Below are 19,999 nucleotides of genomic sequence, written 5' to 3' on the forward strand. Positions count from 1 at the left end.
TACACTCATGCTTTGACAATACTTCATACCTATGCAGTTTTCCACACAAGAAATAATATTCTCTGACACATATTCATATTTCTCATGTCTAAAATAATTCTTACTGCGTGGACATGATGAGTAGTTCATCCCTCTCAAATATACTTACTTTAACATGTTACTTCATTGATGCACTCATATTATTTCTGAAATATGAATTGTCAGCAGCTAACCTGTATCCTATGTGTTTAACATAAATTGGTTCATGACTTATAATTAATTGTTCAATTGCTCTTCTCATACCATTGAGGATAAGAAGTCATAAAAATTGAGAAATGTCTTAGTGGAAGCAGCTACAAATGAATTGAATGTGTTTTTTTTAATTCAGGCTGTGTACTCTCCCATTTAATGATGAGGTTATACTGTTCAAAATCTAATAGATGAGTAAATAGCTTGAGATAAAGTAGATGAATGAATACAAAGAATTAGACTTTCTGTGCACATATTATCTTCAGTAATAAGTTAGCTCATTCATCTTCTTTTTAACTATGTGTTATTACATGTAAAATAAGTCAATAAGCTCTTATTTCTACCTATAAAATGTCTAAGTAATTTTGTAATATCATTATAATAATTATACAGCTATGAATCTAACAATATTTAGACACTTTTTTTTTATCTTCTTGGTTTCTGCAAGCGGTACTTAGGGACAATTTTACTTTCTTTAGGCAATTGGATTTCTCTTACTAATCTTTAGATAATGCTCAATACTGTAATTTAATCCCTCATTATCAATGAGTTCAGTGTGATTTTCATGGAAGATTTTACTCTCTTAATTTTATCTCATTATTCTTTGTAATTATCTTTACATATCATTGCTCTTTCTCATATATAACTCAGCACTTTTGTTCCTTCATATAAATCCATTTCATATTAACATAGATAGTTGCCATCTATCACACCAGACTTGTTCTATCCAGCTTTACATAGTTAGAACATTTTAATTGTCTCTCATTAATTTCTTCTACTGTCCCTTCAAACACCCTTGTGGGTTTTTCCTCTCAAACTATATTACCTTGAAAACTACATAAATACTAAAACTATTATGTAGCCAAGGTATACTGGCCAAATTTTCATGGAGTACAAGGTAGCAGGATTATAGGTTCTGGTCTTCTAAGCAATAGGAAAAGCTTTCTTTTGTGTAATTTATGTGTTGTACCTTCATTTAGATTTTTCATTCACATTGCGTTGATAAAGATTCAGTTAAGTTCCCAGTTCCATACATTAAAATTCAAATTTAATGCTGGAAAACAGACAATCCAAAGCAGTATACGATATCAGAACATCATTACTGCTTATATTTCTCTCAAAGTTTGCATTTTCAATTATAATATGTGAACATAAACAAAAAGAATATCAATTTAACTAGTGCTTTTCTGTCTGTACTTTTTTGCTTGGCATGCTTTGTAGTCTTCTATAAATATATATATATATATATATATATATATATATATATGTATAAATATATTTTATCTCTATATAGTACATACATAAAAAAATCAAACTTTTTCAGTATCCATGAATCAATATAACTGAACTAATCAAAACATTTTTATCAGATCACCCATTTCCAATACTATAACATGTAATATGAATTATTACATATTTAAGACAATAATAAACATTTTAGCAATCCAGTTGCTCAAACTGAAATTTGGACTCTTCTCTACATTGCTGCCAGATGAGCACAATAAATTCCCAGATATTAGAACTGTCTAAAATTCAAACAATGCTTGGTTTAATGTTTAAAAGTAGAATAGCAAACAATTGTTCCCAATGAAGAATGTATTAGAGTCACAACATGAAGATCATCACTCTTTGTGTTTGTATACACATACAAACACAGTTGTTTTTGTCTTATTTGTTTTTCTTTGTTGTCCAACAAACGTTAAAATCCATAGAAAAATAATTAAAAACAGCATACTCCTTAGACTTTCACTCAAAGCAATAACTTTCACTCAAAAGAATAACCATAAGAATCTCAATAAACACAATATTTAAAAGAATAAATGTATGTTATTTGGCACCATACTAATATGATTAAAATAGAAAATATATCATATAACTCTCTTAATTGACTGTAGTGTCTCTGTGTGTTATGTACACATGTGGTAGACAGAATTCTTATATACATGTTATATATCAGATACATAAAAAATAATAACTATTTAAAAATACTTTATATTTTTAAAGAATTGATACTGAGTTTTGACCAAGGGCATCCAATAGTCCCTTTCTCCTAAACATCACATGCTGTCACCAGTGATATCAACCTGACATTTTGCTGAAGATATCACTGAAGTAACTGAACACAGAGAAGTCAAACTGGTTCACAACTAGAATCTTCATCTCTACTGAGAAGCATCCAGGGTGCTGGAATTCATTACAACAGAGGAGAAAGTGATTATCAATATCAATTAACTCCATACCTTATGACTTTGAGCAGCATTGTGTGTGTAAAATAGACTGGTGAGAAATTGACATAAATATTATGGGCTAACCAACCATTTTTAAAAAAAAGAATAAATTTGAGGCTTATTCCATTACATGGATCCCATAGCAGACACTGTCAATCTGGCCAACAAACAAACAAACAAACCCACAGAGACTAGATAGGTAAAACCTACTTTATTATTCTTTTAAAGCAACATAGCAATAAAATTATTCCCTTTGACATATTGCTATACTCAAAGGTCAGAGGATTCATTACCCCCCTATTAGAGAAGCCTCTCATTGTGGTAGATGGGAATTAAGGCAGAGGCCCCCAACTGTACAATCTACAGAGAATGAGAAACATTTGAGTACTCAGTCCTACTTAGATGCCTTGATCATACCCTTTCTGAAGACTCTGGGATCTTTGCAGAAGATGAGATGGGAAAAGGTGAAACCCAGAGGAGGTGAATGACTCCTAGGAAATAGTGCCTTTCTATAACACGCGCCTCCCGTGTCGCCCCATGCCCATGGACGAAAAACACGAGAGACAGTATTCGGGTAGTTACTGCAAACGAGGACTTTACTCTGTAACACAGACAAGGAAAACGCGGAAGGGAGCGGAAGAGCTGAGATGCAGAAGGGGCCTAGCTTAAATACAGCCTAGAGTGACGTATTCACTTATGATTGGCTGTTCGCTCACCACCCAATATTATGCCTTGGGATTGGCCAGTGACTTGGCGGTCTTTCTGCCTAGCAGCTGCGCAGTTAATTGTTTACTTCTGGAGAAGACACGAGGCCAGCGCCATCTTGGGATGGCAGATTATACCACCGTTAACAGCGGCTTCCTACACCTTTCTAAGACTGATTTGCTTATATACTCACAGAATCAGAGACAGCATACTGAAGACTTCATGGTCAATTCAGGCAAAATGACAATGCTCATTAAAAATCTATGTAAAATTGATACCTAAGAAGAGAGTAATCAATTGTTTTCCAATGGAATGACAGTATCAACTACAGTCAAGTGCTGGCCTTATGTTCAGAAGTAATGGGCACCACAAAATGTGCTTCTTATTTTGGGGTTTGTTTTGATGTCTTCTGGTTTGGTTATTTATTTATTATTTTATTGTTTTTATTTGTTTGTTTTACTTATCATTTTGAAAGTCTAAAGAAATAGAAGTTGGAGGAAGTAAGGAAGACCTAGGTAGGAGATGTAAAGATTGAACAGGAATATAATCAAAATATATTACATGAGTTCTTATTTCTGAAGCCAGTATTTGCAACACAATAAAGCTATATACAATAACAACAAAAAATAAGCCTACTATGACCCAGTTGATAGAACAATCAAATTAATCGAGGTTAATGGTGGAGAAGCTTCCATAGGAAGATATAGTCAAGCTAGCTTGAGGTGCATTTACAACAAAATTTTGGCTGTCTGTCTTTTGTAATTTTGGCTGTCTGTCTTTTGTAAACAAAGATAAAATTGAAGTTGTCTTTCATTTATGAAAAAAATTGAATAAAATGCCATATGTTAATTTTAAAAATAGATAAAAACAGGATGTTATGTCTTGCATTAATAAATAATGAAATAAGAGAAAAAAGATACTTAATTTTGAGAAAATTAGTTGATAAATGAATTATGATAGCAACCAAAATTGGAACCTTGAAGTTAGAATGGAAGCTTCTGGAGAAATGACTCAGTTATTCAGAGCAGTGTTTATTGTAGAGGACCTAACTTGCTGCCCAGAATTCACATGGTGCTCCATAACCATACACAGCTCTATTTCCAAGGGATCTTATGTGCTTTTCTCACTTCTACAGGCACTAAACAGGCAAGTGGTAAATATAGACACATTCATGCAAAACGCTCATACACATAACATAAATAAATCCAATAACAACAATAATACCTAGAACACCTTCTCCACAGCGATCTTTTTTATAAAATGACCCAAATAAGAGGTTCTGAAAGCCTACTAGACAGAACCCATCCTCAAGCTTCAGATGTATTTGTGAGAGAAACGAATGAAGGTTACAATTCTTATCTTCGTCACCTTTCCACCTAGTCAGGCTCCATTAAACTATGAGCGAAACTTATCAAAGAGTATTTACAATGTTCCATGCAATGCATCAGTGAATTCAACTTGGCAATTTCCTGATCAAGCGATGATATGGACCGGGATGAGCCAATGTGCCTGCTGCTGATTTATGGAGTAGTACTGATTTTGATCTCTGAGGAGATTAGCTTTTCTGCTTTGCTGACTAAGGTGAGCTGCCTTGGAGATTAAATAAGAAACAGGTTTTCAAGAATTGTTTTATCTGTATCTTGCCACCTGAACCAGTATCTTATGAGGTTTAAAACACACTAGAGAAAAAAAAAAAGTCCATTTTAAAATTGCGATTACTTATAAAACACACAGCAATACCTTAACTGAGAAACTGATAATAATTTGAAGATAGAAAATGTTGCCTAAGTGCTAATATTAATTCAACTCTGACAAATAGAAACCTAGGAAAGCAAGCCCAAGTTGAAGGCAATTATAAACACTTATAGGTGATTTTCTTTAAATTGTCACTAACGTTTTGTCAGTTGAAATATTTTTTTAAAAAAAATTCATTGTAGGCATAAAAATACCATGTAGTCAATCAAATATGCAAACATATGAGCATTAATTTGGTTATTTTGGAAAATTAACTATGGTCATGTAGGTGGTAAGAACTCTTCATTACCTTTAATGACATAAAGGCACTTGTACCTTACTGGTAAAGAAGCACTAGCTACTACTGGCTTTACTTCTGAAAATCTAGTTGTGGTGGATTGAATAGCTAGCCCCCATTGGGCTCAAGGATTGTATGTTTGATCCATGGGACGTGACACTCTTAGGATGTGTGGCCTTGTTAGAGTAGGTGTGGCAGTGTTGGAGAAAACGTATCATTATGGAGGCAAGCTCTGAGATCTGACATATGCTCAAGCTTGGCATAGTGTGGAACACAGTCTCCCGTGGATGCCTGGGGATCCAGATGTAGAACTCTGCTCCTTCCTCAGTACCAAGTCCCCGTAGACCTTGTCAGCCTTCCCACCATGATGATAATTAGGAGTAAGTGTCTGAAATGGTAAGTCAGGCCCAACTAAATATTGTCCTTTATAAGAGTTGTCTTTGTCACAGTGTTTCTTCACAGCAATAAAACCGTCACTAAGACACTAATATTATATTAAATTTTAGAAAGATATTAATGGTCAGTACTTGGATCAATACTCAATATCAGCATCCTATAACTATATTTCTGTAAGTATATCTGTAGATATTACTTATTCCCTCTTGTCTTTTGTTTGTCTCAAGAGTATGTGCACCATCATAAACTATTATTTTCTATCATTGTTTCTTTTCTTTCAAGATAATCCTTCCAATGCATCTCTTAAAGTTAATGATTCTCTTTAATTATCTCTTCAATTTATTTTTCTCCTGAGCTTTGTTCTAGTATACAATCAACAGTTTTCAGTCTCCCTCCTTCAAATTACAGTATCCCATCCGGTTAATATTCAAGTAACATACATTCCTGACAGAGGATCTAAAAATTCAAACACAAAAATTAAAATTTAATTCCATCTCAGAATTAAAAAAAATTAAAAATGATTGGTAAACGTACAGGAAAGTTTGGGGAAAAGGAATATGACTCAGGTAGGAAAGAACATGGTGAAATAAAGATTCAAGTTTTACGATAGGGGATTGAAAGCTTCCCATGATGATGGATTATCTGCATGGAGAGAGATTGTTCCATACATGAGAATTTTGGGCCAATTGGAACCTTGTCACCAGACAAAAATGGGAGAGCTGAATGGACTCTGAAACCTGTATTCTCATATGCGAGATCGGTAGGCATTTTATCTGCTCCCTACCCAGTTTCCATCCTGGAGGAAGTGACCACAACACCACACATGAGTATCATGACCACTAATCACATAACAGAGTTGTCCATGCTAATGAGGTATCTAGATAGGTCGACCATGATGATTTAATCTCTAGTCTACCCTGAATAATTTGTACGCACCCGTTTTCCACAATGAACAATAAACAAACAGTTTGTACAAGCAAGGACTGTCTCTCTCTCACCAAGAACCACCCTGAAGGTAAGCCTTCACTATAGAGAGCCTTGATGCATAAGTCTGTAGCAGAAGGCTACCGAGCCCATGAAAATGGACACACACCCTTGAGCTGAGCTGGAGTTCCAGCCTGCTTTCCACTGTCCTTCATGACTCCATGAGGATCCCAGCTACAACTGTACTTCTGAGAGTTAGAGAACGCCCTAACTCGGGCCCATCGCCAATATGTACTGGTCCCCTCCATTCTCAACTCCTAGCAGATTCCAGGGGGAACTGGACACCCAAGAGTTTAGGAACCTCTGCCTCCTTGGCCTCAGTCTGCCTCATTTATCACCCAGGCTGGGGCCCCATCTTAGGCTGTTTGTATCCTCCCTTTTTGTCTGCCGAAGCGGAGTTCACATAACCCAGCAGTGAAGGAGAACATGAAACCACAAAGAATCATTGATTTGAAAGGGTATTACCAGGTAAAGATTGTCTTCTATGGAGTCTTTTATACTTAAATAGAAGAAAATATATAATACTATGCTCATTTTCTTTTAATGACCAGAAACATTACACACACACACACACACACACACACACACACACACACACACGTATATATGCCAAATTTGATTTCTGGAAATATTGATGAGTGATGTGAATCAGCATAATTTTTTGTTTGTTTACCTTCTTTAAGGAAAGTATTCCTTCTCTGGTATCCTTGTCAGTGGAGATAGAGAATACTCCGATCCCGTCTCCATTAGTGATGGAGTAAGTCATCTCTGCATTTGAGCCTGTGTCTGCATCATTTGCCTTGATTTTCCCAACAGCTGAACCAACTTGAGCAGACTCAGGAACATATAGCTGGTAGTGTTCTGGAAAACATTTCATATTAAAGTTACATATGATAATATTCATAACATACATATCTCATAAGAAATAATAAGTATCTTATCTGCATTATCAATGAACATAATATAGAATGAAATATCCATAAATATTCTTTTAGCTTGGTTAAATGTTTCAATATATGTAAATATAATATACTTAAATAATAGACTAGTTTTGAACTAGTCTAATCTAATTATCTAATCTAATCATCTAAACTCCATATTATCTTTACATATTATTACCTTTACTAAAAGAAAAGCAAAATAATAAAAAAATTTCATTTATAGTGACTAAAATTGAATCAGTCAAGCATAAGCAATCCCAGTTTTTTCGTTACATTAATGTGAAGTTCAAATATGTATTTATATGTATGTGTGGGTGTGTATGTGTGTGTGTGAGCATGCTTGAAATTTAACAAGGAAAAGGAGAAAAGCTATATCAGAAAATATAGGCTACCATTTTGTGAATAATTTACTGAAATATTTAAGAAATACCATAGAAAATAATGAACATATTTAGATATATATCAAATATTTCCAAACATATCAATGTTTTCAATTAAGTTTGGTAGCTCTGCCTTATGGTCACATGAAAAATTATGTTTTCAAAACTAAAACCACCTGAAGGGTGAAAATCTACACCTTAGGTGATATGTAGTTGTTGTGTAATGGCACTGTTTTTCCTATGTGCAAAATAAACTCATACAAAGGTATCATAATTCAGGATTTGGAAACAAAAATAAGCTGAAATTTTTATTGATACAAAATATTAAGGTAGTGTTCCTTTAATTATTTAAAATTATTTTAAATATATTACTTTAACTATTAAAATTAAAAGCATGTTTATTAGTGTATTTATCACAACATTCAAAAAACAGTGTAAATACTAGGACTCTTGAATTTAAATGTAATTAAATAAATCATTTACCCAATAACAGCAATAATATTAAGCAGATAATATATAAATATCTTGATCTAGAACTTTATACTTACTTTGGTACAAAAGACATAAAAATGGATACTACAAATTCTCCCTCATATGTGGACTAGCTTAAAATCTTCATGCCCTGTAGAGACCAAATATCTAGAAATGAAGTAGCTAACTTAAGGAAAAGAAAATGTTAAAATGTAGGCAATGTTCAAGTAGAAGAGGTGGGGGTTTTGTAAAGCCAGAAAAAGAGAGGATGCTGCCATGAATAAGATAGGCAAAGAAGTGGAGAAGAAAATAAACCACACTGGAAATGCTCTGAAAATGGAAACCTAGTAACTAGTAACTAAACAACAAACAATTTATTAAAAAGGATGGTTGCAAGGGAGTTAATCTGCATGGCTGACAAAAAGCTTCATCTAGAAGCCATTGGTTAATAAACAAAGTCTATCTTGCCAAGTGTGGGGTACGTTCTTATGACTTTTGAGCCAAAGAGGCCATAGATGCTGTTGAGACAGCCCAGATTCTTGTTATTTCTATTGGTTGCCCAATGGAACATGGATAATGGTACCCTATAGATTAAGTCACAACATGTTGGTTGAATCATATAGGGAAAGAAATTTGAATTAAGCAGGTAACTGTCCAGTTTTGTATTGCTAAATAATATCATGTGTTTTACTGCTGAGTAAAAGGTATCAATTACATCACCCGATTTGAATACCACTAAGAAGAATAACAAACCATAAAAATGAGTCCATTGTGAAATAGTGTCATATGCCTGAGTTACTGACTGTTCCCCAAATCTGAGTCTCCAAAGAGTATCATCCACACCAACTGCTGCACATCCATTCAAAAGCCTGTGATGGGAAGGACACTTGAATGAAGGAGCTTAACTCAGTTGTTTATTCAAATTGACATATTATCTGAAAACATTCAAAATATATAAATACATCATAGTCATTTGCTACTCTCAGGCTTAATAGGAGAAACCTCTCTCAGTAGTGAAATGTGGTGGTTGAAAAAATACGGTTGTGCTTGTGTCATGTTGAGAATGTGTAAGCTAAGTTTTCAGCCCCAAATAAGACAGTACGCTGTCTCCTGCTAGGCAAGTGAATATTATGGAAGATGGAGTTGAAAAAATTTAGGAATCATAGGATACAGAAAAAAATTGAAAATATTATCTTTAGGGATATACATAGCAACTTCAATCAGTCACAGACTTCTAGCAAATTCTCAAATGGGTAAGGGTTTAAATGAGAGTAGTCTAGCAATAATCAGAAAAAGACGCATGAAGATTTAATCCACTCTAGTCATAAAACAGAAACTATTTTCTAGTGATAGATTCAAGAAAGGGAATCATTGCCTTCACTAGTGTGTACCTACTGGTAAACCATATAGTGCCAAAGGACAAATCCAATCATTAAATATAAATAATATGCAATATTACACTAAATGATGAAATAGTATTAATAACAGGAGGAAATAAATATGTCCAATTTATTCTGTCTCATTAGATATTGAAAATATATAAGACAATCAGACAAGAGAAAATATTAAACAAAGATAGGAGGAAGTTCAAGTGCCCTGATTGAGTGGAGCCATGTTCTTATATATAAATAATCTAATGATTCTTTATAATCAGAAAATTCTTGTAGTGAAATAACACTTTCAATCTTGTACATCACAATGAACAATTCAAGGAAAGTTTAAGGAGACAGCCAGTACACATCATTCTTAAAACATACCTTGGAGTAAAAGTAGCCTATAAATGCATGGCATCTACCACAAATATTTGAAGACATTAAAGAAAGAAAATGAATAAGACTCTAGTAGATGAAAATACCCTCTATGCTCATGGATAGGCAGAAAAAATAATGTAGAAATGGCTCTTTACTAAAAGCAGGCTATTTATGTAACTCAATCCTGGTCAGATTTACAATATCTATAATACCAGACAGACCATAAAGCCAGAACAAAAATATTCATGTAGAGAAATGAATGCAACACATGATCCAGATACAAACCAATACAGCTAATTAAGCTTTAATGCAGTTGACAAAATTACATGTTAGAGAAAAGACAACATCTTCAACAAACAGTGCTGAACAAACCATGTATCCATATGTGGAGGCTTAAAAATAGATCCTTATTTCTCACTCTGTAAAAATAAAATTCTCAATTCCAAGTGAATAAAAGCCTTTAACATAAACCTGAACTCTGAGAGAGTAAGCGGGTGACATATGGAGCACACTTGAAGAAGCCTGCACAGGGAAAGACTTTTTGCCAACAGCTCAGAAGTGAGAATTCACAAATAATATTAGGCAAAAGTTTCTATGCAGCAATAAAAACAAGCTGCAGGGATAAAAATGAAGAAGAAACTGAGGGAAAGGAGAACCAGGGACCTACCCAACTTGGGATCCATCTCAAGGGGAGCTAAGGCATGACATTATTAGTGGTGTTAAGGTGTGATTACATATAGGAGTATAGCATGGCTTCCCTCTGAGAGGTCCAACAAGCAGCTGAAACAGTCAGATGCAGCTACATACACCCAAGGTATGGACAGAAGCCAGGGACCCTCGTGGTTGAATTAGGGAAAAGCTGGAAGAAGCTGAGAAGGAAGATGACCCCATAGGAAGAACAGCAGTTTCAACTAACTTGGACCCCCATGATCCCTCAGACACTGAGCCACCAACTAAGTAGCATACACCAGCTGATATGAGGTCCCCAACACATATACAGCAGAGGGCTGCTGGATCTGACCTTAGTGAGAGAGGACTTTCCTAGCCCTTGGGAAACTTGAAGCCCCAGGGAGTGGTGAGGTCTGGCACAAGGTGGGATGCAGGTGTAAGTTGGAGGGGCATCTTTATGTAGACAGAGGGAGGAGGAATGGGATGAGGAACTGTGGGAGGGTGGACCAGCAGGTTGTTAATGACTAGACTGTAAAAAAACAAATGTAGTAAAAAAAAATAAATTAAAAAAATAAAACCACCACCACCAACAACAACATCAACAAAAATAACATTGAGTATATATGTAGTCCATAGAACTGGAGAAAACACTTACTAATAATCCATTGGAGAAGGATGAATATTTAGACTATATGAAGAACTCAGACTGACTATAATTTTTAGCTCTGTCAATCGATGAATCGATTGCACAATCCAATCAGTAAAAATCTAACCCAAATCTCAGAATTTAATGCCCAAAAAAATAACACAATATGTAAATGGAATAGTGAAGAGGTGTTTAATTTAAAAGGAAGTATACATTGGCAACTTGAAAATTTCATTTTTTTATGTTTTATTTTTTTACTTTTTAAAATTTTTTTATTGGATATTTTATTTACATTTCAGATGCTATCCCCTTTCCCCAATTCCCCTCCCTAGAAAACCCATATCCCATGCCCCTCTTTCCTTTTTGCTTTTATACAATTTATTGTATAATTTATACAACAATTTGTTGTACAATTTATACAACAGCTATCTAATTAGACATAAGCCCATTCGAATTATGCCTGTTCTGGGAACTAGTCAGCTTCTTGGTAATAGAGCCATCATATAATCGTAGAAAACCATCCATTCTCAACACTTTACTATGTCATATAAGTTTTTGTTACATTGTTAATATTATATTTATACTCATGGATGATTTCTAATTCTCTTTACAGAAAACAAAAACGATCATAGAAAGAATTATTGGAAACAATGCAGTTATAAATGAACACAATGGCCCAGACCTATTGGGTACATCTACATCACATATCTTATGTCTATGGCAGAGGAAACATCAAAAAAAGATATAGCAGAATGATTGTAAGGGCTAGAATATAGAAAACTGTTAAAAAGTAAGGTATCTTCAAAATTGCTGCAGTAAATACATAAATTTATAATTAATTGTATATGTTAATAATTTATTTATAAATTTTAATAATTTAAATATATATTTATGTTTATATATATTTATTTAACTATATATTTTATATGTATATGTATGTATATTCTATGTATTTGTATAGGGGTATATGTATTTACATACATACATTTGTGAATATACACATATAGGTGTGTATGCATGTGTGCCTGTGCACATATATGTATGTAACAAATATATTAAAAAGAGATACTATTCATTAAAGAGTGGAAGGGCAAGCAAACTATTCAGTGGAAGGTATTCAGGAGGGATTAGAGGAATGAATGAGAAGAAGTGATACAATTGTGTTGAACTAAAAAAAATCTTTATTGCTATAATCACAGGTATCCCATGAGCTTTCGGTGAGCATGAGTGACTTTCCTGATCAAGAGAGGAGCTTTGATGCTCGTGGAAACTCACTTGTATGTGTAGTGGAGGGTGAGGCAGCAAGTTATAACATTTGTTCATTTTTATTTCTTTTCATCTTCTCTTCATTCATTTCTTTCTTCTTCCTTCTGTCTTTCCTTCCTTCTTTCCTTTCTTCTTTCCTTTTTTTCCCTCTCTTCCTTTTTTCTACCTCCTATCTTCATATTTTTCTTATTTTAATTTTTTTTAAGACACAGTCTCATACAGTCAGGACAAGATTTATTTTTCTAAATAGTTGATAATGAATGCCTGAAATTAACTTCTTGTTCCATCTTCCAAGTGTGGTAATTTCACTTCTTTGCCACCACAATCAGCAAGTGACTACTTCTCGATATTACACAATAATGCTATTTACCTGATACAATCACACTCTCTAGGAGAAAAGATATTTATATAGCGTGCTATGGAGAGTAATAACAACTTACTCTTAGTGAAACTCTCAGGACTGGAGTAGAGTCCTTCAAACCTCTGCTTTACATTTTAATTTTATATGTAATTTAATTCCTTGTTTTAAACTTAACAGTGTTAAAACTATCCTACATAGAAATATATTCCAAAAAATGAAATATATTCCAAAAACTACTTTTATTCACATTTTAGAAACACTCTTCATCTGTGTAATTTTTTATCATGAGATTTCAGGAACTTAGTCACATACATTGTTTTTACTAATAAAAATGTTTCTCTGACTATTTATACCATATTCTTGAGTATGTGCCTTGAGTCACAGTCATCTACAAGGGAGAAATCAACTTCTCCTAAATTGCTCTATTGTGTTGGTATTTTGACTATCCTAAGAAACACCAATGTTCTTTAGAAAGTTTTACCTCTACTTTTAAGCCTCAGGAAGTGAACACAACTAGCTCTGACTCTTTCCTCTGTAGCTTCTTCATCAGCTTCCCTGAGAGTATCATGCTCTGCTGGTTTCCTGGCATCAGCTTAAAGGGATAATGAGCATGACTGGGCTGCTTGTTGAGATCATTAAGACTTTCTGCATATCAGCAATGTGCCTTTGTGTGCCTTTGTCACATTCTAATAAATCATAATTTTCTCGGAATAGTTTCTAATTTCCTTTGTGATCCTTTGAATTCACAGGGTAACTGTTCAGTGCTAGAGGCCCCGACTTCCACCTAATCTCAGTGTTTATCAAGTCATCCTAAGTGAACGTAATCACTCATTTTTAACTCAATGTGAGAGTCATATGAATCTTTTTTTTTCTGCCATTGGAGAATTCAGAAGCAATTGTAGTATTATTAATTGTATTAACTTCAGTGTTATCTTCAAGGAAATGTAAAGGCCCAAGGAGAGGGAGAGCTATGATGGAGTGACTAGTCTCTAAGCACTCACAACAGAAAGTGTTTATTGGGTAGGCGCACCATCTTGTGTGGACATGGTTTGTGATAATCCAAAACAATTACAGCTATAACATCAGGATCTGTGGTCTCAGACCACTTTGGCAGATATTGTGATCATGAAACTGTTTGACAACATATGGTGAGGATTAGTGAAATAAGATATAGAAGTCTGTTTCCAGAAAATCATACCCATATAGTTGCTCAAAACATGTTTATCATAGACTATAACTTATTTAAAAAAAAAGCATTATCTTCCAACTGCAATGAAATTAAGAGAATATGATGCGTCACACTTATAAAAGAAGATTAAACTAAACAGAACATCTATGAGAGTATTAAATTTCTTCAAAATGGAAAAAAATATGGAGATATATCACAAAGGCAAGGCATTCAAAAGATAAAAAGTGGATCCCTAAAAAGGAGAAACAGAAATATAAAACAATCATTTTTACTAAAATATTAGTTTAGCTGCGGATAAAGCTTAAGCCTTCTGCAATAAGATGCATGGCAACGTACATGTGATTTTAAGAATCATACCATATACATGCACATACATACATACACACATATATACACACCCATACATACACACACATGCACACACACATACACACACATACACATACATACATACACACACATGTGCACACATACAAACACATACACACACATATGTATACACACACACATAAGGCATTATTAAAACTCTTATTTCACAATTTGAATATCCATAATAGAGAAATCCATTTGTTAAATTGTACCACATTAGCACATTTTTTCATGTAATGTCTTCAAATGCTGCAAAATTTTAGCAGTGTAGCCAAACCAACCTCATTATTCCCCATTTTTGTTTCTGAATGGGCCATAATTTCATGCACCATATGTAATCTTTTCTCATGATTCCTTTGAATCCACTATGAACTGGTAATACTTTCTAAAGCACACTTCAGAAATAGAAACCTGGTGGGTAATGAAAAGTTATTTAGTTCACTAGCCCTTGACCACCTTAATATAACCATCCCCTCCTATGGCAGTGATAACGTTAATTGATTTTATTTTTTTCAAGAACTAGAAAGAGGGAAAAAGTTCAACACAATGACTTTAAATTAGAAGTATTAGGAAAAGGTTATAAATTATGGGTGCTCATTACATTTAAATAAAAAAGGTGGAGATCTTTATCTTAAACCAAATCTCTGTATTATAAAGAATGCAGTTGAGTGGTTCACTGCTAAATTGTGTGCTTAGTTAGTGTGGAAGAGTAAGTTCACTGCAGTATTCAAAGAGCAAAAAAGTAGATTCTTAAGAGAACACAAGTAACATAAAATATCCCACTTTGAGAACACTGATGGAAACAAAAAAATCTGCTAAAGAGAAGGAAATAGACCAACCATGCACATGTGACTGGCATGGTACTGTAATGATTGTCACAGAAATGAGAAATTAGAACAGATTGTGACAGACCCTTCTCACCATTCAGTAGATAACTTTAAAATGTTTACATGGAGAGGGAAGGATAAAATCAGTGCCTACTTGCATTATAATTAAACTGAAGAAAAGAGAAGAGAATATATTACAAAAACCTGTTGAATTTATAATTAATGAAAAACGTATACTATAAATTGCAGTTGGATTTGTCAAATAAAGAGAGGCTCTATTTATTATGATGGAATGATTACTAAGTACATGATAAAATGTCTATGACTTCGTCACACATACTAGATTAATGGAAAAAGAAGACCATTTGAGGACCCAGTTTACAATGTCGTGAAGAAGGCATTCATACAAGATTCATTTGCAATGGTGTGATAGGAAACAACTCAGAGTGTGAAGAAGGATAGGAATCCCAAGTGCATAGATTTAAAGAAAATGCTCACACATCAAGAGAAACAGAATATTAAATTTATCTCAAAACTGGATATGATCAGCATAAACTTTGAATTATTGAGAGATTCATGGACATCCTGATGCTGTGTGAAAATGTCATCTTTTTATCTATCTTTATTTTCAAGCAGTTTATCATGATTTCCCACTATATAAATAGCTACTTGATAGGCAAAAAATGCATCTACATAACTCAGTAGCCTCTTGTAATATATGATATCACAGTATTACCAAATTATTAAAAACATAGCATTATATTTAATTTCAATCAAAGTCAAAACTGACTTTTAGACAAGACAGAGTAAATGATTCTGAGTGCATAATATCTTCATATCAAACTGCTAACCACATTTCTGAGTGTGTTGGGAGCTAAATGTTTTTTACTTTACACAGAATGCTTTAAGTGGAACAAAGCTGCCGTAAGTTCAGTGAAACATACATTTGATGTTCTCTTGTCACAGAAATCAATTGCCTTTTGCTTTTAATAATGTTTAATACCAGCCTTGTAATATGCCCAAATAATAAAATTAGAAATGCACCTTATTTAGATTCAAGAATAAAAGCTATATATTCACATGTGAGAAAATTTCACTATTATTTAACTCTCTTACAGAATCTCAATTGTTTTGTACATGTAGTAACGTTGTAAGATGGAACTAGAAGTAGAGGTAAAAATATTATAGATGACAGCTGTTGCACTCATCAGCTCACAGCAAAGGTAGTTACCTACATAAGACATTCAAAAGACCATGTACATATGAAGAAACAACTCTTAAGTCCCACCCATGTCTGAGAAGCAGTTTGGCAGCTGAGGACTGACAGCAATTTTTCATGAGAAGTTGCCATTGATAAGTTGTGCATGTTCCATCCCTGTTTGCCATGTGCACATGGACAAAACTAAATGACCAGCCCTTGTAAGATTGATATCTGTGACTACTTGCATATGGGATTGGCATAGACATTTATGATTATTTGATTAAAAGCTGACTACAAAATCTGCCATATCAGAAAAGTTTCATTATATTTATGTCATTGACACTCTGAGGTTTGAATAAAACCCAACTCCTTTCACCGCTAACAGCTCATTGCATTATGAATTGTGTTTTAGATATTCATATTCTTTTCTGAAATCCAACTCTATGAAATCAGTTTTAACAACCTTTAGAAGATATTGTATTTGTGTGCGTGTGTGTGTGTGAGTGTGTGTGTGTATCTTTGTGTAGTGTATGCTTGTACATGTGTCTGCATGCAGAGGCAGTATACATTTTGTTTTAAAATTTCAATTTCATAAGCTAAATATGAAAAAATATCATGCATGGAACAGCCCCATTAAAATCCATAGTAAATGTATTCATGACTGTCTGAATAAAACATATCTCCTTTGTAACAAGTAAGATTTCATTAGTTTTATAATGTACTAGACATGTCTGAGAATTAGAAGGCAGTAGGTCAATGATATCTTTACACATGACTAATGAAGAGGCACAGCACAAGGGTGAGCAGGAGGGATGGGATAAAACACCCTCACTCGATAAGACAGTACTTTATGTATTCAATTATTCCATTTGTTTTGCATAATGAATGGTGAAAAATGCAACATGTAGGCAACAGGTACATACTCTGTGGGAACCGTGGAGGGTTGTCATTGACGTCGGTCAAGGTAATATTGACAGTTGTGGATCCCGAGAGTCCGCCAACTTGCCCAGCCATGTCTTTGGCTTGGATGACCACTGAGTAATGCTCTCTGGCTTCTCTATCCATGTTGTGTAATGCTGTTCGAATGACTCCTGGGATATGGAAATTCAAAGAAAACAGTCAGTAAAAGCTGGACATTGAACTCATAACATTCTGGAGATGAATGATATTTGCAGTCTTGGTTTTTGAAATAGCAAATTTTAAGTAAGAGCTACACTTAGAAAAAATAAATATACCTCATTATTATTCAAAAACTGAGTTACTGGTACATTTGTTTGCATGCACATATTAAACCAGTTTTTTTTTCCTGTCTCAAAATAAGAATCTTTTATTGTATGTTTCCTTGGTTAGATGTCTCCCATGGTAGCCTTCAACCTAGATATGCATGTGGACACTGGAGGACAATTTGTGAATATATTTTCTCTCTTTCTACACTGTGGGATGTGAAGATCAAACTCAGGTCACCAGGCTTGGTAGAGCTGTCTTTACTCATTGAGTCACTCCATTGAGTTGCCAGACATTTCAAAACATCTTCATTACCATGGCTTAACCCTTGCTCACCCTTGAGACAAATACCAGCAAAGTCCACCAAGCTTACATCCTATTAGTTTTCATTGTATCCTATTAGAAGTGACCAAATGCAACTTCTTAGTTTTACGTTATCTAAACTATTTTATATAAAATATACTGACATAAGAAGATTTGGTTGTTAACCAAGGTTAAAGTAACAAGAGAAGATCTGTAGAAAAGGTCAATGAGTCCAGTCACAATGTACAATTCTACTGTACTTCTTTCTTTTTGTCTCTCTTCTTTTGCAACTGAATTGATTAGATTTACAGTGATTTTGGCTGGAAAGCCTTAGGCACTAGGAAAAAAGATATCACAATTTCAAACGTAGCGAAAAAATAATTGAAGCCATTTGGCGAGAGATTTTTCCTGAAGGTAAACAGAGAAAAAAAATGATTGCTATCAAGATAAATTCTAACAGTATGATAATACATGATTCATTTAATTCATGCATATGGAACAGCCTCCACTACTCATCTCGCAAAGCACAGTGCTTTATCACATATGTTAATTACATAAGTGGGAATAGGAATCATGTAGGAATGAGCATGGATAGCATGCATAAAACTATTAGATAAATGGCAAACACAATGGATATTTGTAGTATTTGAAAACTAAAGATAATTTCATTAAGAAAAAAACATAATATAAATGGGGACTTTTATTTTATAAAAGAATAAAAATGTTAATCCTTACCATAAAATTATTAAATTGATATTTTACAAAACACAAATATCAAACAAAACCCACCAACCACTGCACAGTAAATGACAATGTTCTCTTTTGCATACATTTTTTTAAATGTGATTTTGAAGGATCAAGTTAGAAAATATGGAAAGCTTCCTGCTCTAAAAATGCATTGAAGTTACAAGGGTTTTTCTTATGCCCTGTATCTACTTCCTGAACCAACTAGAAAGTAACATGATAGCCAAATTGATTATAGGAAAACCAGGTCATATCCAAGATCAACCTACAAATCTCAAAAGAAAAAAATGGTTTTGTGATCATCTAAAGGTACAAATTTCTTTAATGCAGTTTAGTAAGCTGGTGAACTATTAGTTATCATTAGAAGCATGTGAAGCAGTATATTAAAAGTTTGATAGTCTCATCTCATTAAAAACTGACCACTGTTAACAAACTTAGATACATATGACCTGGGGATCCTAGAGGTGGCTAATGGCATTTCTTTTATTGTTTTTATAGATTTTATTAGAGAATCAGATTCTTTGCCCTTTTAAAATAAAACTATAAAGAAAAATGCAGGTAAATCACATATATTTTGTAATTCTACACCGTCACGACATTATAGACAAGCACTGTCTCTCTCATAGTTGGAAATTTTTTTATAAGCCTCATAGGCACCTCATTACCATTTAATATCCAGGGTTAGAGTCAAGGTCACTTTTGGTTTTCAAACTCCTATGAGTTTTGGCAGACATATAATGATGTATATTCACATGTTTCTAGCTGATAAGAATTTTTTTTCTCCTAGAGGTCTATTTTCCTCTTCTTAATCATCTTTCCTTTTGGCTTTTGCTGGTAAACACTGTATTTTTTTTTCTTTTCAAAATGTTTACTATATACAAATATTACATAATTTAAATATACGGCATTTTCTAATGTGGATTGTCTTCTTCATACCTACTTAGGTTTTTTCCCCATGTTTTCCATATCATAGAACTTTTTTTACTTGGTGTGCTAATACTTCATTATCTCTATTTAGCAATATTGGATCTCGATATATTAGTATATCAATACCTCACTATATAGCAATATAACATATCAAAAA

The 19,999-nt window shown here is 33.7% G+C and overlaps 1 protein-coding gene across 1 annotated transcript in view; it reads right to left on the reverse strand.

Moving 5' to 3' along the window:
* The window catches only part of LOC117701547 (cadherin-18-like), a 72,176-nt gene extending 54,444 nt beyond the window's left edge, over positions 1–17,732 (reverse strand). Inside the window, exons 1-2 of the mRNA XM_034493169.1 lie at positions 17,568–17,732; positions 7,247–7,434 (exon numbers count right to left, since the gene is read on the reverse strand). Of these exons, the coding sequence (XP_034349060.1) occupies positions 7,247–7,434; positions 17,568–17,709 (330 nt within the window). The 5' untranslated portion in view covers positions 17,710–17,732. The remainder of the gene's footprint in view (positions 1–7,246; positions 7,435–17,567) is intronic.
* Between the last annotated feature and the right edge of the window lie 2,267 nt (positions 17,733–19,999).

Source organism: Arvicanthis niloticus, unplaced genomic scaffold, assembly GCF_011762505.2.
Source record: "Arvicanthis niloticus isolate mArvNil1 unplaced genomic scaffold, mArvNil1.pat.X pat_scaffold_128_arrow_ctg1, whole genome shotgun sequence".
NCBI lineage: Eukaryota > Metazoa > Chordata > Mammalia > Rodentia > Muridae > Arvicanthis > Arvicanthis niloticus.